General features: G+C 35.9%; 1 protein-coding gene across 1 annotated transcript; it reads left to right on the top strand.

Moving 5' to 3' along the window:
• The first annotated feature begins 5597 nt into the window (after positions 1–5597).
• On the top strand, positions 5598–8162 carry arl4ab (ADP-ribosylation factor-like 4ab). Its single transcript, XM_056480068.1, has 2 exons — positions 5598–5745; positions 6390–8162. Exon 2 carries the CDS (start codon positions 6522–6524, stop codon positions 7125–7127), a length of 606 nt encoding a protein of 201 aa, XP_056336043.1. The 5' UTR covers positions 5598–5745; positions 6390–6521; the 3' UTR covers positions 7128–8162.
• The last annotated feature ends 8812 nt before the right edge of the window (positions 8163–16974 follow it).

Here is a 16974-nt window from a genome sequence, read left to right as displayed (position 1 = left end):
ACGTGGGTTTCCTCTGGGTGATCCGGTTTCCCCCACAGTCCAAAGACATGTCGTACAGGTGAATTGGGTAAGCTAAAATTGTCTGTAGTGTATGAGTGTGAATGAGAGTGTGTGAGTGTTTCCGAGTAATGGGTTGCAGCTGGAAGGGCATCCACTGCGTAAAACATGTGCTGGATAAGTTGGCGGTTCATTACACTGTGGCGACCCCAGATTAATAAAGGGATTAAACTGAAAAGAAAATGAATGAAAAGGTATGGGTTTGTGTAAAATATTCATATTTGAGTAACACTTAATAACTGCATGTTATAAAGCATCCGTTAAGCATTAGCAACTAGTTAATAATTTATTAAGCATTAACGCTGATAAACATTAGCAATCAGTTCATAAATGCTGTATTTGAAAGATTTTTAAAATAGTATTGGGTAGAAAAAGAAAAAACGTTTCTTCATTTCATGTGTCTAAAACAAGAGACCAAACTTACATCTGTGCTCCAGCATTAAAGACTTTATACAGTTTGATCTGGAAATGCCCTTTTCATCTTAGAAACTGGATTATTACTACTGTATATAAAAATGCACCATACAATCTAATAGACAAAAATAAACACTAAATAAAATTGATGAATAAAATATAGAAACTGTTTAAAATAAAAATATAATTTCATTCATTCATTTTCTTTTCAGCTTAGTCCCTTTATTATTCAGGGGTCTCTACAGCGGAATGAACTGCCTATTTATCCAGCATATGTTTTTAGCAGCGGATGCTCTTCCATCCACAACACAACACTGGCAAACACCCATACACTCTCACATTCACACATTCACACACACACACACACACACACGCACGCACGCACACGCACGCACACGCACGCACGCGCACGCACGCACGCACACACACACACACACACACACAGGCCAATTTAGTTTACCCAATTCACCTATAGCACGTCTTTGGACTGTGGGGGAAACCGGAGCAGACAGAGGAAACCCACGCCAACATTGTGAGAACAAGCAAACAGAAATGCCAACTGACCCAGCCTGGGCTCGATCCGGCTACCTTCTTGCTGTGAGGCGATCGTGCTACCCACTGCGTCACCGTGATGCCCAAGGATGCATTTATTTATTTAAAAATACAGTAAAAATAGTAAAATTGTGAAATGTTATTGCACTATACACTGTTCAAAAGTAGTTTATAATTTAATAATTTAAAGAATGAATTTAATCATGAATTTGATGAATTTTCAGCTTCATTACTTCAGTCTTCAGAGTCACATGATCCTTCAGAAATCACTCTAATATTAATTTATATTATTAATAATTATTAATATTATTATTAATGGTAATAGTAATAAAAGCAAGTAACAATTTCATTTTAAACGATAACAAAGCAGTTACTTAAATTTTGTAATAAATATTTAACAATTTTACTTTTTTTTTTTTTTACATTTAATAAATGCCGCCTTGAACAGAATAAATTTCTTAAAAAAAAAACATTGATTGAAAATGGGGGTTATTCTTAATTTAACTAAACATAATTTTGACAAACATATAAAATCATAAATTACATTTTTTTTTACATTTTTTACATTAGAGGAAATGTCTTTTCCCCCTATAAGCTGTATATGAGCATTTATTGTTGTTTGTTAGAAAAATCCATATTGGAAATAAAGGAGGAAACTAATTTAAACAAGCCTTTTTCTTTTTTCTTTCTTTCGATATCTAGCCTAAACTTGTTTAGGTATAAGAATTTGACAATACGTTTTGGAAAATATGTTTAATTAAAAAAATATTTTTAATGCAAAAAACAAAAACAAACAATTGTATATATTTTTTTTTCATTATAATAATTTGGCAAACGTTCTCTCAAAAAAAGAAGAGACCAAACTCACATTTGTGCTCTAAATCATTTAAGATTTCTCATAGTTTAAACTGTAACTGTGACTTTCATCTAAAAATGTATTATTACTACTGTATAATAAGAATATGCCATAAAATACCATAGATAATTTTTTTTAAATAAAATTGTAAATGTAAGGAAAGTGCAGTGGCACACCTTTTGTGTACATCCTTGTGTACAACCTTTTACAGATTGTCAAACAACCATTTTTGAAAAAAAATAAATAAATAAAAAAATAAAATAAGACTGAACCTTCTTTTAAAAGGGGTTTACTGTAGAAATGCAAAAAGAAAATACAAAAGGTACGATATAGCTCTGTCAAAAAACTGTGTTGCTTCCAACGTCCATATAGCTGCAATCTGACCTAAACGTACAAACTAATGATATCATGACGTATTACTACCAAAAAGTTTTTCAAATGTTTTAATTATTAAATTACGCATTTTAGATAATAGTATCATTGTGAGTTCTTATTACATTTCAATATCAATTTTCACCATGTTTTAACCTTTTTAACTAAATTGCACAAATTAATTACACATAATTGGCTCTTACAGACAGCCAAAAATATTGTATATGAATTTTTTTTAAGTAAAACCACGCAGGACTTCAAAACTCACAACCTATGTGACAATTCTTCTTGTTAACACAAGATGGCGCACACGTAAAACATAATGCTTTCCTCATTATAAAATAATTTGGGATCGACTTAACCAATGATGCAATCCATTCATTTACAACATTTCAAGTGCTGCTTAATTACTACCCTAAATGCCTTGGTTGTAATAAATTATTAACCTCTAAATCAATCTTTAGTTTGTTTTTATGCTTTATATTTTTATATTTGTTGAACTTTAACGAATAAGCATATTTGACTGCACATACGAATGAGCTTCAAGTGACTAATTAACCTGTACTGAATTAGCTAGCTCAAATCAACAATCTCAGACGAGTGGTCAGGCCAGATAGGGTATTCAGTGAGTGAGATCTCCGGTTTATGAATGGATGTGGGGTGTACGTGACAGCACGTCCATCACGGAGCAATTGTGTATCGATTGCGTTGTTAATTGTTCTGACACTTTGATGCGCCCTTTTCTTTGACGAGACTCTTTTTCTCTTTTGTTTACCATTGTATTTGATTCACGCTGATCTACTAATCTTCCATTCTTTGAAGTTAAAGTTACCTGAATTGTCTGTGAATTGTTAAAAACCGACCTGAAAGTCATAAAGCCTTTATTATTATGTATAAAGTATTTTGTGAATATATGCACAGTATATTTTATACCTAAAAGGCTCAATTACAAAAATAATAAATCTATTTATTCCTAAATGTATTTCAGGGTCAAGAATAAAAATCAATTTGTAAGGTTTCAATAGAACAGAGAAGCCCAAACAAGAGCCCGGGGCCAAAGTTGGCCCATGATAACCTTTGATTTGGCCCACCATCCCATCTGAGGGAGAGTTATGAGGATGGTTTCCAGACAATTCAAATTTAATGTAACCCTTTGTTTGTTTGCTTTGTTGTGATTGTTAAAAGCCAACTGAAATTAAATGTTTCAATTAAATGATGTAAAACAATCAGATTTTGTCTTAATGTACATATTACCACCTGACAATGCAGAGAATTTGGTGAGTAAATCAAGTCAAAGGTAGATTCTGCTTGACCTGTGTATTCAGCATTTAACTCCACACTCTCAGAAATAAAGCTACACAAGCTGTAACTGGGGTGGTACCTTTTCAAAAGGTAAAATTTGTACCTAAAAGGTCCATATTAATACCTAAAAAGTACAAAAGTGTTTCTCTTAAAATTTGTAGGTACTAATATATACTTTTGAGGTACCAATATGGACCCTTCAAGTACAAATGTGTACCTTTTGAAAAAGTACCACCCCAGTGACAGCTCGCGTACCTTTATTTCTCACTGTGGTATAAATGTGATAGTTTGGGTACCCCTGCAATAGAATATGGATAGAAATCAAAATACATTGTGCTTTCTAAATGCATCCAGTCTAAAATAGTTTAGATCAGGGTTGCCCAAACTTTTTCATATGAAACCAAATATCACTTAGAGCTGTGGGTCGAAGATATTTATACCAAATTTATTTAATAATATTATAAAATGAATAGAAAAGTTACTTTAAATTGTATTATCTAACGCAGTACAACTTTTTAAATGATTACTTATTGCAATAAAACAAACTATCACATTTATACCACAGTGCTTAATACACAGGTCAAGCAGAATCTGCCTTTGACTTGATTTACTCACCAAATTCTCTGCATTGTCAGGTGGTAAAATGTACATTTAGACAAAATCTGATTATTTCACATAATTTAATTGAAACATTTAATTTCAGTTGGCTTTTAACAATAACAATAAAGCAAACAAACAAAGGGTTACATTAAATTTGAATTGTCAATCTGAAAACCATCCACATCACTCTCCCTCAGATGGGATGGTGGGGCAAATCAAAAGTTACCATGGACCAAGCAGCTATACAGATATGTTAGATTTTGTCTGATGACAGAGGAGCTGTTTTGTGTCTTGCCTAAATGTTCTTTACATTTTACATTTGTGTACTTTTAGAAGGTAATTAGGTAAATACATTCATGTTCTTAAATATACAAATGCTTTAAAATACGTTGAATTTATTTTTTTTTTTTTACTTTGTACTGTGTGGGTTCATTTTTGTCTTTTTTATTCTAAACGTGAACAAATAGCTGTTGAATCAGATCTTTTAAATAGATTTCTATTTTATTAAAGAGGTAGATCAAATACAATAACACACACAGAGACAAATAATACAAATACATGAAAAACTGCACAGAAATATACACAAAGACAAATAAACGCCAGGGTAACTAAAATAAAAATAATGAAATAAAGTTACAAAGGAAGAATATAAAAATGCAGTTTTCATTGATTTTGGATTAAAGGAGCACTGGATAGTTTCCAAATATTTGTCTAGGTCAATTTTATATAGATCCGAAAAAATGTTTAGAGCCACTAAACTTTTGTTTGTGAATATGAAACTTGGCTAATACATGAATTAATTATATTCACTTTTTCCAAGTTTTCTTTAGAATCGTCAAACAACCCAAAGAAAATATCTTTAGAGAAAAGTCACTCATAATATAAGATTGAATAAACACCAACAGATCTGACCAGAATCGCTCTGTGTATGAGCACTGCCAAAACAAATTAATAGTCTTCCTCCGAAGAGTGACAAAAGGAGCAGTTCACATTAATGTCTTATATTTCTGGAGACAGGCCTTGGTAGGATGACATTTTTGACTTAAATAGATTGCTCAGTGGCAATAAACAAAACGAACTGAACCAGTCCTCTGAATGATTCAGACAGCTCACGAATCGTTTGTAAACACTGACGAAATATACTACATGCAGTGCGTTTTTTGCAGATAACACACTGAACCAAAAGCTTCACAAGCTCTCTTTTTGTTTTCCAGCACTTAAAACCTGCTGAGGCTCACCTGTAAGCGCGTCTCCCAAACTTTAAACGCCCTGAGCGACATGAACAGGTGGTGAGGAGGCGTGTCCAAGCAGACGACAGGCTTGACTTTTGACCATCCAAACTGCAGGGAAAATAACGCGAGGGCAATGGGTTGAACCAATCGGCGCGGTCTTCCACACAGTGGGCGGAGCCATCCCTGCTAGAATGAAGTGGAAGCAGCTCGCCGGAGAATCAGTGAAACAGGCGCTGGCAGAGGGAGTGGATATACACTTGTCGGCTCAGCTGATTTGAATGACAACAATATTTTGGAAACAGTCGGATACATTTTCCATCTGCTAAACTTACGCGTGGCGCAAGGATCGCACGAAATAAGGTGGGTGCCGATTAACACTTTTCTTCTTGTGTGCTTACAAGGATTAAATTATAGAGATCTATCATTAGTCTGAGTGATAATGTAATTTAGAGTAACTTAATATTTGGGAAACGAATAGCTAGCATTCTGGGGACCAGTAAACAATCTTGGAGCACAAAATGATAACGTCTGCCATGTTGAATTACTTGTTGGTTGAAAATGATGAATAATATTCATGTCTTCATGTATGGAGATGTGCCACTCCTAAAGCGCGTTTACAGTTGGCCATAGAGATCTGCGACAGACTCGTGTTTTCCACATTTACATAGGCCAGCACGTGCGCTTTTATCTGTTTGCAACTGGCAACTACTGTTGAACAATAAAATAGCATGAATAGACAGACACGAGTGTTGGATTTTTACCGATGCGTAATTTTGGCGCCCCTGTGGCGCTACATGTGCAAATAGGCTTCCTGCTGTTTCATCCTTCATTCACCATCACTGGCAGTGAATGACACCCAGCCTGGATGAATCTGTGTGCCTTTTAGAATGACAAAAAGACAAGCATGCTCACTTAGAATGAAGTAAAGGAGAGCTGTAAAACTGTGTGTCATGGTGCTCCACTGCTGGCCTCATTGCATCATCTCCTTTTTCATTTGGTTTCAGGTTATCAGAGCAGCAGCTTCTCAGGGGAACGAGAGAAGCCTTGTGAATATTTGGTGAAGCGGTAGCAGCGGCGACACCTGGTCTCCCGAGTCCCCACGTTCGCTTTCATCCTCATCAGAGTGGAGGAACAAGATGGGGAATGGATTATCAGAACCCCATGCCATCTTTCCGTGCCTGCCATCATTCCAGGCCCTGCACATTGTTATTCTCGGTTTGGACTGTGCCGGTAAGACCACAGTGTTGTACAGACTACGCTTCAACGAGTTTGTGAACACCGTTCCCACCAAGGGTTTCAACACAGAGAAGGTTAAAGTAAACCTCGGTGCCAAAAGCCGGACTGCCACCTTTCACTTTTGGGATGTAGGGGGTCAGGAGAAGCTCCGGCCGCTCTGGCGCTCATACACACGGTGCGCCGATGGCCTTGTGTTTGTGGTGGACTCAGTAGATGCAGAACGCATGGAGGAAGCCAAGACGGAACTGCATAAGATCACACGGCTTCAGGAGAACCTGGGGGTGCCTGTGCTGGTGGTGGCTAACAAGCAAGACCTGCGTAGCGCTTTGCCCCTTTCTGAAGTTGAACAGATGTTGGCGCTGAATGAGCTCGGTTCCCATACACCCTGGCACCTCCAACCGGCTTGTGCCATCATCGGAGAAGGTCTCCAAGAAGGCCTTGAACGTCTTCACACCATGATCATCAAGCGGAGAAAGATGATGAGGCAGCAGAAACGGAAAAGATGACTCTTTGGTGAAGGGAGTGTGAGCTGGTAGGCCTCTGTGATGGCTCTGCTACTGATGTGCCATGGGACTTTGTGGTCACTGCGCTCCTGGAAGGATTCTTTCGATGGGCTGAGTTTTATCAGTCAGGAGGTCCTGGATGAATACAGTTCAGAGACTGCGAGAGGACAATATTGATTGACCGCTTTGGTTATCGGATAGTGGCAGCAGTGGAATGATCACATGGAACTTTCACATCAACACAGTGTTACGCAACGTCATTGGGTCTGTGGTACAAACAGTTCTTGTAAAGGACAGCACTGGACATGAACTTGTAAATGACAAAGACTGTTCGCCAAAGATTTGGTTTTTGTCCCTGCGTCTGACATGTTACACGTATCTAATATCCTAGCATTCATATGAAGTCTTGAAATGGAAGGACTGATTACCAAAGCTGCCATGGACTAATGAAAAAAAATCCTACACATTCAGGATGATTGGTTTTATCCAGAATGACCACCCATCATTTTCCCTGAGTGTTTGTCGTCTCGGTGGTCAGGGGAACCAGAATAAGCTTTATGGATCACTTGTTGGGGAACGCACAAATGTTTATATGAGACTAGAGTCACTGAAGCAGGGTATTTCGTTAACCACTAAAGTATTTCAACAGGTGAATGTGGAAAGATTTGTAAGGTTTACAATCCTTCTTTAGTGGCCTGTTGACTGACACATGGAGGACTTAAGGATTATTATTTCTAGCTGTACCTACATTGTGTGCTCTCCTAAACAACAAGAGATGTTTAAATGCACTTTAGCAATTCCCTTTTCTAAAATATGAACTTGTAAAATCTGATTTTGTTTTTTTTTTTGTAAAGAGTTTATCATGCTACAAAAATGAAGTAACGTATTGCTTCAAATGAAGCGTTTTTTTAACTATCCACTGTTTCACATTCAGATGTGTAAATTTGTCACTCTGTGCTTGTGTGTTGGGGGATGTTCATATTTATGTGTCAGAATTTGTACACTTTGAATAAATCCACAACTACACTGAACATACAATTAAGTTTGGAGTCCTCATTACTACCTGTTGCACAACGAATCGGACTGTCAAAGTTTATGACTTGACAACATTTAGTCTGATAATTGCTTGACGCACTTTAAAGATGAGTCACTGACTTCTAAAGTCACTGGGACACACAGTGAAGAGAAGATATGACGTAAATAATCTGTGACCTGTTCTAGGCATGCGACCAAAAAGGCTGTACTTTGTACATGTTTTGTTGTCAAACATCTATAAATGTTAAAGGTGCTGCTTGATTGCCATTCTTACATCATTACATCGAATGTGAAGGCTTATAAAGTGTAAAAGTTTAACCCTTTAACTAACCCCAACATGAAAAAAAATGTTTGGATTGCATTTCTTAACTCCTAATGTCGCTAGTTAACAGACATTTTATTTTAACACATATAATTTCTAGAATATCAAGCTGTACCAAATGGTTGATATGTCGGTTTATGGTAAAAGTACCGGAATTCATACATATACTGTGAAAAATCTGAAAATATGAAGTGTAAAACCAATTTATTTAAAAGAAAATCAAAATAAAACATTTTATTTTAAAACCAGCAATGCTGTGTAGTGTAAATTACCATTATTTAAAACAGTCAAAATATGGTTAACCACTATAGAAATATCACAATATTTTCGCCCATTTACTGATATTGGTTTCTTTACCAGTGTCAGCTTTAATGACAACTACTAAAAATAAACCCTTTAAATTTCAGCTTGTTTACATAATGCTTCTCTTAATTATGAGAACAAAAAACAAACAAATCTGTTATTTTTTATTCAAATAACTACAAATTTAAAGCCTTAAAAAAGGGAAGCAGGTTCACAAAGACGCTTTGCTTACATGGCACTAGAATGAAATATTGTAGTTATAGTGCGTTTGATTTGGAATATTGAATGCTCCAGAAGGTTTCTGAAAGGAAATATCAAAAGTAAAAATTATGTATGTATTGTTTTTTTAACAATGTGTGCAATTTGTATTAACAGAGCCAAGATGATCACAAAAAATAAATGGTACATAATACATACATACAGTGCTCAGCATTTATAAGTACACCCCTTTCAATCCATCTTTTAAATTCAATTTTTTAATAGGAAGCTATACAATATTATATTTGTGCATATATATTAGATTAGTCAGTACTGAAGCCAAATCTGGAGCTAGTACACCCGAATTTATATGGTATAGAAAAATATTAAATACAATGTTTAAAAAGAGAAAAAATCAAGACAAGCAAAAGAATAAAAAATTTAGTTGAAATTTTGTAGGTTGTAATTTATTTTTGCAATATTTTGCTTGAGTTTAATTGTTTTATCTTTCAATTTCTAAATATGTTTGGTGACTAAAATATTATTTTAATAAATATATCTGTTTAATAAATCTATTTTGTTTAAATGCACCAAAATACATTGCCTATATTCACTGAGAAATGGAAGGAAAAAAAATCATTTTCAAAATGGGGTGTTCTCAATGTTGCTGAGCACTGTACATAACCAAAAACATGTATAAGGTTTAAAATGAATATTTGAATCAATTTACACTTAATGCAGTTCATATACTAGCCTGAATTAGTATGAAACAGTCTGGAACAGATTCTCAAACAATGTCAGGCTATTAATCAATATAAAAAGACTTTACATTTAAATATATATTATTAAAGGAATATAATGATGAGTAGAAGTGATTGAAAAAGAACAAAATGAGAAAGGTATGATGAAATTTCAATTAATGGCTGTTTGCAATACTAGGTAATTTTTGGATCTGTTATAAAACGTAAAAGTACAAATGGAATCAAACATATAATATGTCAAAGATGCCAAAAGGATAAAATATGTCTCATGTAAAGCTCATATGTCTCGTAAAAAAAAAGAGATAGGTAAAAGAAGAAATAAATTGAAGTAATAAATGAAAGATGTGTGTGGTAAAGGGGTGGGTAAAATAATAATCTTGTGCTTCATCCCACTCCATTTCAACCATGTTGAAATGTACTTTGTTTAAAGAGCTGTTCTGTGTAAGATTTTTTCTGTTCGAAATAAATAAATCAAATCAAATATAATAATCATCAGTTAATACAAGATTTCAGAAAAACATTACTATTTTAAATTCCAATGTGCATTATGCATTTCCAGATGCAAAGATGCATATCTAAGAAGTTGGGTTGGTTTTAAAACTAGCTTTTGTAAACCATTTTCTTCATCATCCACAATCTACTTAATCGCTGACCTTTAAAACAAAGTAAATCAAACGGTTCTTCTATAACAAAGCACCCTTGCTGAGAGTTCATCCTAAATGAAGCATTTATCAAAAAAGTCAGCACAAGCATAATTTGTTCTTTGACAAACTCTGATATCAAACTGAGTTGTTCAACACAGCTGGTTTTGCCTGGAGCCCCACAGAGTGGAATGTTTGTGTTTGGAGAGTTTCTAGTACAGCCGGTTCTAGCACAAAAATACTTTCTCTGGGAACAAAAAAGGCTTTAATGCAGAGAGAGAGGGGCCTGTGCACCAGCTGACCAGTTCAAACAGGCCTCCGTCGCTGGACGTTGATCTATTCTGCATTCAGATGGCAGCTGGATGACAGACAGATCACGTGATACAGCTCTCAGAAGATAATAGAAGTGGGATTGGCTTCTAATTGGGTCTCAAATCATGAAAAATGCAAACGTCTATCCTCCACAGAAGCCGCAGCATGCACCAAGTGGAAAACCTGCTGTTCTGGTGCTTGTAAAGGGAGACGGTACAAAGAGAATTCACAATTTTGCATCTCAAAACACTGTTGCATGCTTTTGTATATTGCACAGGTCTGCATCATCTTTCTGACTAAAATCTAATATTTTATTTTTTAACTGGAGTGTGATTTTAACTGGAATATAATTTTGTAAAATTTTTTTTCTTTTCAGCAAATATTTGCAAGGAAGAAGAAGGATATACTCCTTTATTGCCTGAATATAAGTCTCAGTGATGTAAAGAGTAATGAAAAATCATACTTAAGTAAAAGAACCATTACTTGCTTAAAAATGTAGTGCAAGTAGAGTAAAAGTATCTGTTGTAAACATTACTCAAAGTATCAGTAAAAAGTAGACATTTCAAAAGTACTCAAGAGCAGCAAGTAGTGGGTATGCTATAAAAAGCTGATGCATTTACATGTAGTTTGTGGATGTTTGTAAACGTAACATTCTGTAGTGCATTTAGTCACTGCCCAGCAGGCATTCAACGTCATAAGACGTGAATAATAGATTTAGGTCGTTACGTCAGGTTAACAAAATTAAGTGTCTAGCCCAGGGGTCACCAATCTTGGTCCTGGAGGGCCGGTGTCCCTGCAGAGTTTAGCTCCAACTTGCCTTAACACACCTGCCTGGATGTTTCAAGTATACCTAGTAAGACCTTGATTAGCTTGTTCAGGTGTGTTTGATTAGAGTTGGAGCTAAAATCTGTAGAGCACCGGCCCTCCAGGAACACGTTTGGTGACCTCTGGTCTAGCCAGGGAGGACAACATTATTTTGATAACCAATAACAACGTCATATAACGTTGATATGTTGTTGATTTTAGGTTGTGTTGGAAAGTTACCAAAATCCAACATCGAGGCAACATCCTAAATCATATTGATGTCAAATACTTACATTTATTTGTCAGGTATGGCAACCAAAATCCAACGTTTGATAGACGTCATAGAGGTAACGTCCACACAATGTCAAGCTGTAACATCATTAGACATTGATATTTGGTTGATTTTAGGTTGGACGTTGGACATTGACGACGGCCTGACGTTGAGTTCTGACATCAAACCAAATTTCATTTCCAAACAAAATGCAACGTCCCCGAGGCGTTGGGGTACAACGTCAATCTTGTCATGTTGACGTCTTGTGTCTACTGGGTGTTTAAGGACATTTAGTTCTCTTTGCATTAGCATACACATAAAACACAAATGCTTTTGAAATCCAAATCCTCTAAAAGATTGTTAATCTGCATTATTTAGGGCAACCGGCGCTGGGAACACTTCACAAAGGACATTATAATTTGAAGGGCATCTACGCTTATGTTAGTCTGTTTTTTATTATTCCTAAAGTTTCCATAATCCTGGACCAGGCCGTACCCTGAGAAGATGCTGTGGTGGTCATGGAGGATTGGACAGCATGAAACCGATTCCTGAAGGACCAAGTGACAGACAAATCTCCGCATTGATCCCGTGGGCCAGCCTAAACACCTGCCACTGACCTACTCACACCTGCAGCTTCTCCACATTGAACGTCCAGGGTTTTTCAGTCTCCGGCGCCTAGACAGCAGCTCTGTACAGGACGTTTGGCCAGAGGAGAAATGGCTGTCCCCAACTGAGCCTGGTTTCTTTTAAGTTTTTTATTTTTTTCTATACTTTCGTCAGTTGGTGAAGTTTGTTCCTCACCACTGTCTCCACTGGCTTGCTTGGTTTGGGAATTATGGAGCTGCGCATCGATGGATTTGCTCTTCAGTGTTTGGACTTTCAGCAGTGAAAATTAAACCACACTGAACTGAACTAAACTGAACTTCAACTGGTGTGACAAAGTTTTAATTTACTAGCACTTCTATGTTAAGCTGCTTAGACACAATCTACTTTGTAAAAGCGCTACAGAAATAAAGATGAATTGAATTGAATAAGCAGCAAATTATGAGTCTATTGAGCTATGACACAAAGTTAATAGTTTGTTGCAGAGAGAATGGCGCTTTCAAAAAAAATGTTCAGTTCTCAGTTCATCTACATGATTTTTTTTATGCCTAATCCCGATTTCAAGAAAATGAGAGCATGACCCAGATGCTTTCCACTACATCTGTTAGCGCTTTACAGCAGTGACAGAAAATGACAGATTTATATTATTTATGAACTTGTGTTTATGTAATATTTGTTGACATAACATGAGTTTACATAAACGCATTAAGCTCCTTTGCAGACTGTAAGTTAAATCATACTTTTCATATAAGCATACTTTTGTACAAAACATGTCATGTCATGTTGACATGTGCCTTAATTCTGATTCTAACACCGTAGATCAAAATTAGAGAACAACCAACAATTTCCTCAATTTTCGAAGTCAGTGATAATCCTTTTTGACATTAACTTAACAGGAGAAAGTTGGCGGTTTTTAAGCCTATTTTATAAGTTATAAATATATACAGTGCAGCTGGATTTGCTCACTCGTGAAACGCTGAAGAGTGCAAGGATTTAACTTTTATGGAAGATTGTGTTGTGTGGACAAAGGTTCACTTTAGTGATGAAAGCAAGTTTAATTTATTTGGCTCCAATGGGAAATATTATGTTCGCTGTCAAACCGGGGAAAACCTGAACTTACATTTTGTAATGGATTGAAAGGTGGAGGAGGAAGTGTCATTCAAGAAGTCATTCAAAGCAAAGGTCTGTACACTTCCTACTCAATTCGACTGCTGTACCTTTCAGAAAGTTTAGTTGTAATCCTTCTTTGGGCTACAATCATTGCTGGACTTTAATTCTGATAGCTGTTTTTCACAGAATGAAGTGTTTTGTAGAAGTGCTTTGATTATTTTCTAAGATATAGGCCAAAAAAATCCTTCAAATTTTGAATAATGAAGATTACATTATTTCTGAAAAACAGTTCTGTAAATTTGCTCTCCACTGTATATACAGTATAATGTGAAAAAAATAATGCTATGTGGAAAGACATTTTTGAAAATTTTTTTTTTAAAATAAACTCACTTTACAAGTCCCCTTAGAGTTAAACAGTTGAGTTTTACCATTTTTAATCCACACAGGCTATCTTTGGGTTTTGTGGGAGCACTTTCACTTTAGCTTAGCATAAATCATTGAATCAGATTAGACCATTAGCATCTCGCTCAAAAATTACCAAAGATTTTTGATTATTTTTAATCCATACAGGCTATCTTCGGGTATAGGGGGAGCACTTTTAGCTTAGCTTAGCATAAATCATTGAATCGGATTAGACCATTAGCATTTTGCTCAAAAATGGCCAATGATATTCGATCATTTTGAATCCATACAGGCTATCTTCTGGTATCCTGGGAGCGCTTTTAGATTAGCTTAGCATAAATCATTGAATCAAATTAGACCATTAGCATCTCGCTCAAAAATTACCAAAGATTTTTGATTATTTTTAATCCATACAGGCTATCTTCGGGCATAGGGGGAGCACTTTTAGCTTAGCTTAGCATAAATCATTGAATCGGATTAGACCATTAGCATTTTGCTCAAAAATGGCCAATGATATTCGATAATTTTGAATCCATACAGGCTATCTTCTGGTATCCTGGGAGCGCTTTTAGATTTGCTTAGCATAAATCATTGAATCAAATTAGACCATTAGCATTTCGCTCAAAAATGACCAAAGATTTTCGATCACTTTTAATTCATACAGGCTATCTTCTGGTATCAGGGGAGCGCTTTTAGCTTAGCTTAGCATAAAACATTGAATTGGATTAGACCATTAGTATCTCGCTTAAAAATGACCAGAGTTTCGATAATTTTTAATTCATACAGGCTATCTTTGTGTATGGTGGGAGCACTTTTAGCTTAGCTTAGCATAAACCATTGAATCGGATTAGACCACTAGCATCTTGCTTAAAAAATGACTAAAGAGTTTCAATAATATATCTATGCAGGCTATCTTCGGGTATAGTGGGAACAGTTTTAGCTTAGCTTAGCATAAAACATTGAATCGGATTAGACCATTAGCATCTTGCTTAAAAATTGACCAAAAGGTTTCGATAATTTTTAATTCATACAGGCCATCTTTGTGTATGGTGGGAGCACTTTTAGCTTAGCTTAGCATAAATCATTGACTCAGATTAGACCATTAGCATCTCGCTTAAAAAATGACCAATAAGTTCCGTAAATTTTTCTATTTAAAGCTCGACTCTTCTACATGGTGTACTAAGACCAAAGTAAAATTAAAATTTGCTAGATCAATATGGCTAGGAACTTTACTCTCATTCCAGCATAATAATCGAGGAACATTTCTGCTATACCATGGCTGCAGCAGGTGCAATGATATTAAGCAGATTCTTTCTTATGGTGAAAGTGTAGGGCTTAGTGTTGGGGACTGTTTTCAGGTGCTGTGTAATTTCATTGCACCTGCTGCAGCCATAATACAGCAGCAAAATTTTCAAAATAAAAGTCAAATGTTCTTTTAAAACATCAAATGAGATAATACTAGATACATATTTTATTATTTTTTTAATGTTAAGATGCAGGGCTGTTTTATATCTTGGAGGTGAAACAACATCAATACTCCGTCAGTAACACAGCCTGGCTGGGCACGATGCTTTGCTGATCCGTCTGTCTGAGTGTCTGCTTTGATTTGCTTGAGAAGAGCACTTGAGAATTACACCTGACATCCCCTGCTTCACAAGTCATGAAGATGAGCTGGGGAATTTTAATGAACCCGTGTGCAGTGTCATTTGTCTTTGCATGAAACTACAGCTCACTTGTATTACCAAGGCTGCCACTATACATTGGATTGGCATAATTTCCTTTATCCACTAAAGCATCATTCAAGCAGGCCAGAGGTGCTGTTCTCATGGCAGTTTAAGGGAAAAAGGCCTGGCTTATCCGAAGGTTAGCAGTTCCCATACTCCCCTATCGCTCCTGACCCTTTCCTGTGACCCAATTCGGGCCCCTTTCCTTCTGATCCTGTGATGTAAGTGACGTGCGACTAAAGGGCTGGTGTGTTAGTAGAGGAGATCAGAAATCAGAGCAGGCTTCCTGTTCGCTCCACCTAAGAACACGCTGAGTCAGGACACAGACGCACAGTCTCTGTCATAAAACAGCCACTTACAGTTGTAAAGCTGAACCTCGTGGTCATAAAAGGTGCTCCAGACCATTATTAAGGGCATTTGTGACGAACAGATATGGAACACTAAACATTTTATGCACAGGAAATGTTTACTGTAATTTGGTGTCGAGCTAAATGTTTTTAATGAGAAAGCGCATAGATTTTCTTTGGACTATTAACTATGTATTGAGTTGACTGGTGATAATTTATGAGGATTTATAGAATTGTGGAGCATAAATGATTTTGAGTAATGAGGCAAATCTGGTTAATAGGCACATTTTGGGGCAATTGTACAGATCTAATGTTATGTGAAGTGTTTACACAGAGCCAGGTTTACCTTTTTGTGACATATACAATGGCATTTTTGGGATAAAAGTTTTTTTTTTTTAAGTTTAACAACTTTATTCATCCCACCAGGGGCAATTAATTTAGGACAGTATCATTTCATGATACAACAAACACATAAAGAGACTTACAAACAATATTAAAAAAAAACACAATCCAGCATGCTTTTTAATAACTACTCATATAATAACTATAAATAGTACTAAAAACATAGGAAGGACCCATATATTAAAGATTTTAAACTTGCTAAAATGTAAGGTTGTAAAGCCTTATTGCCAAAGGAACAAATGTGAATTTATATCTGTTACAAGAGCATTTAATGCTTCTAAACCTTCTTCCAGAGGGCAACAGAACAAAAAAAAAAAAGGTTCAGAGGATGGGAATCATCTCCTATCACACTTTGAGTTTTCTTTAGCATTTGCTGATCATGTAACTCTGTTACACTCTGCAGAGGCAAACCAATAATCTTGGAGCAAGTCTTGACTAAGTTGTGAAGGTGATTTTGGTCTTTAATGGAAAGTAAGAACCAGCACAAAAAGGAAAAGCTTATTATACTCTCAATATAAGTTGTATAAAAAGTTCTCAGTATATTTTCTTCTACACGGAAAGAGTTCAGTTTCCTAAGAACATTTATTCTCTGATGCACTTTCTTAGTAACAGCTT

This window comes from Danio aesculapii, chromosome 19, assembly GCF_903798145.1.
Source record: "Danio aesculapii chromosome 19, fDanAes4.1, whole genome shotgun sequence".
NCBI lineage: Eukaryota > Metazoa > Chordata > Actinopteri > Cypriniformes > Danionidae > Danio > Danio aesculapii.
The sequence above is the reverse complement of the archived record's forward strand: the minus strand, read 5'-3'. Positions and strand labels throughout refer to the sequence as shown.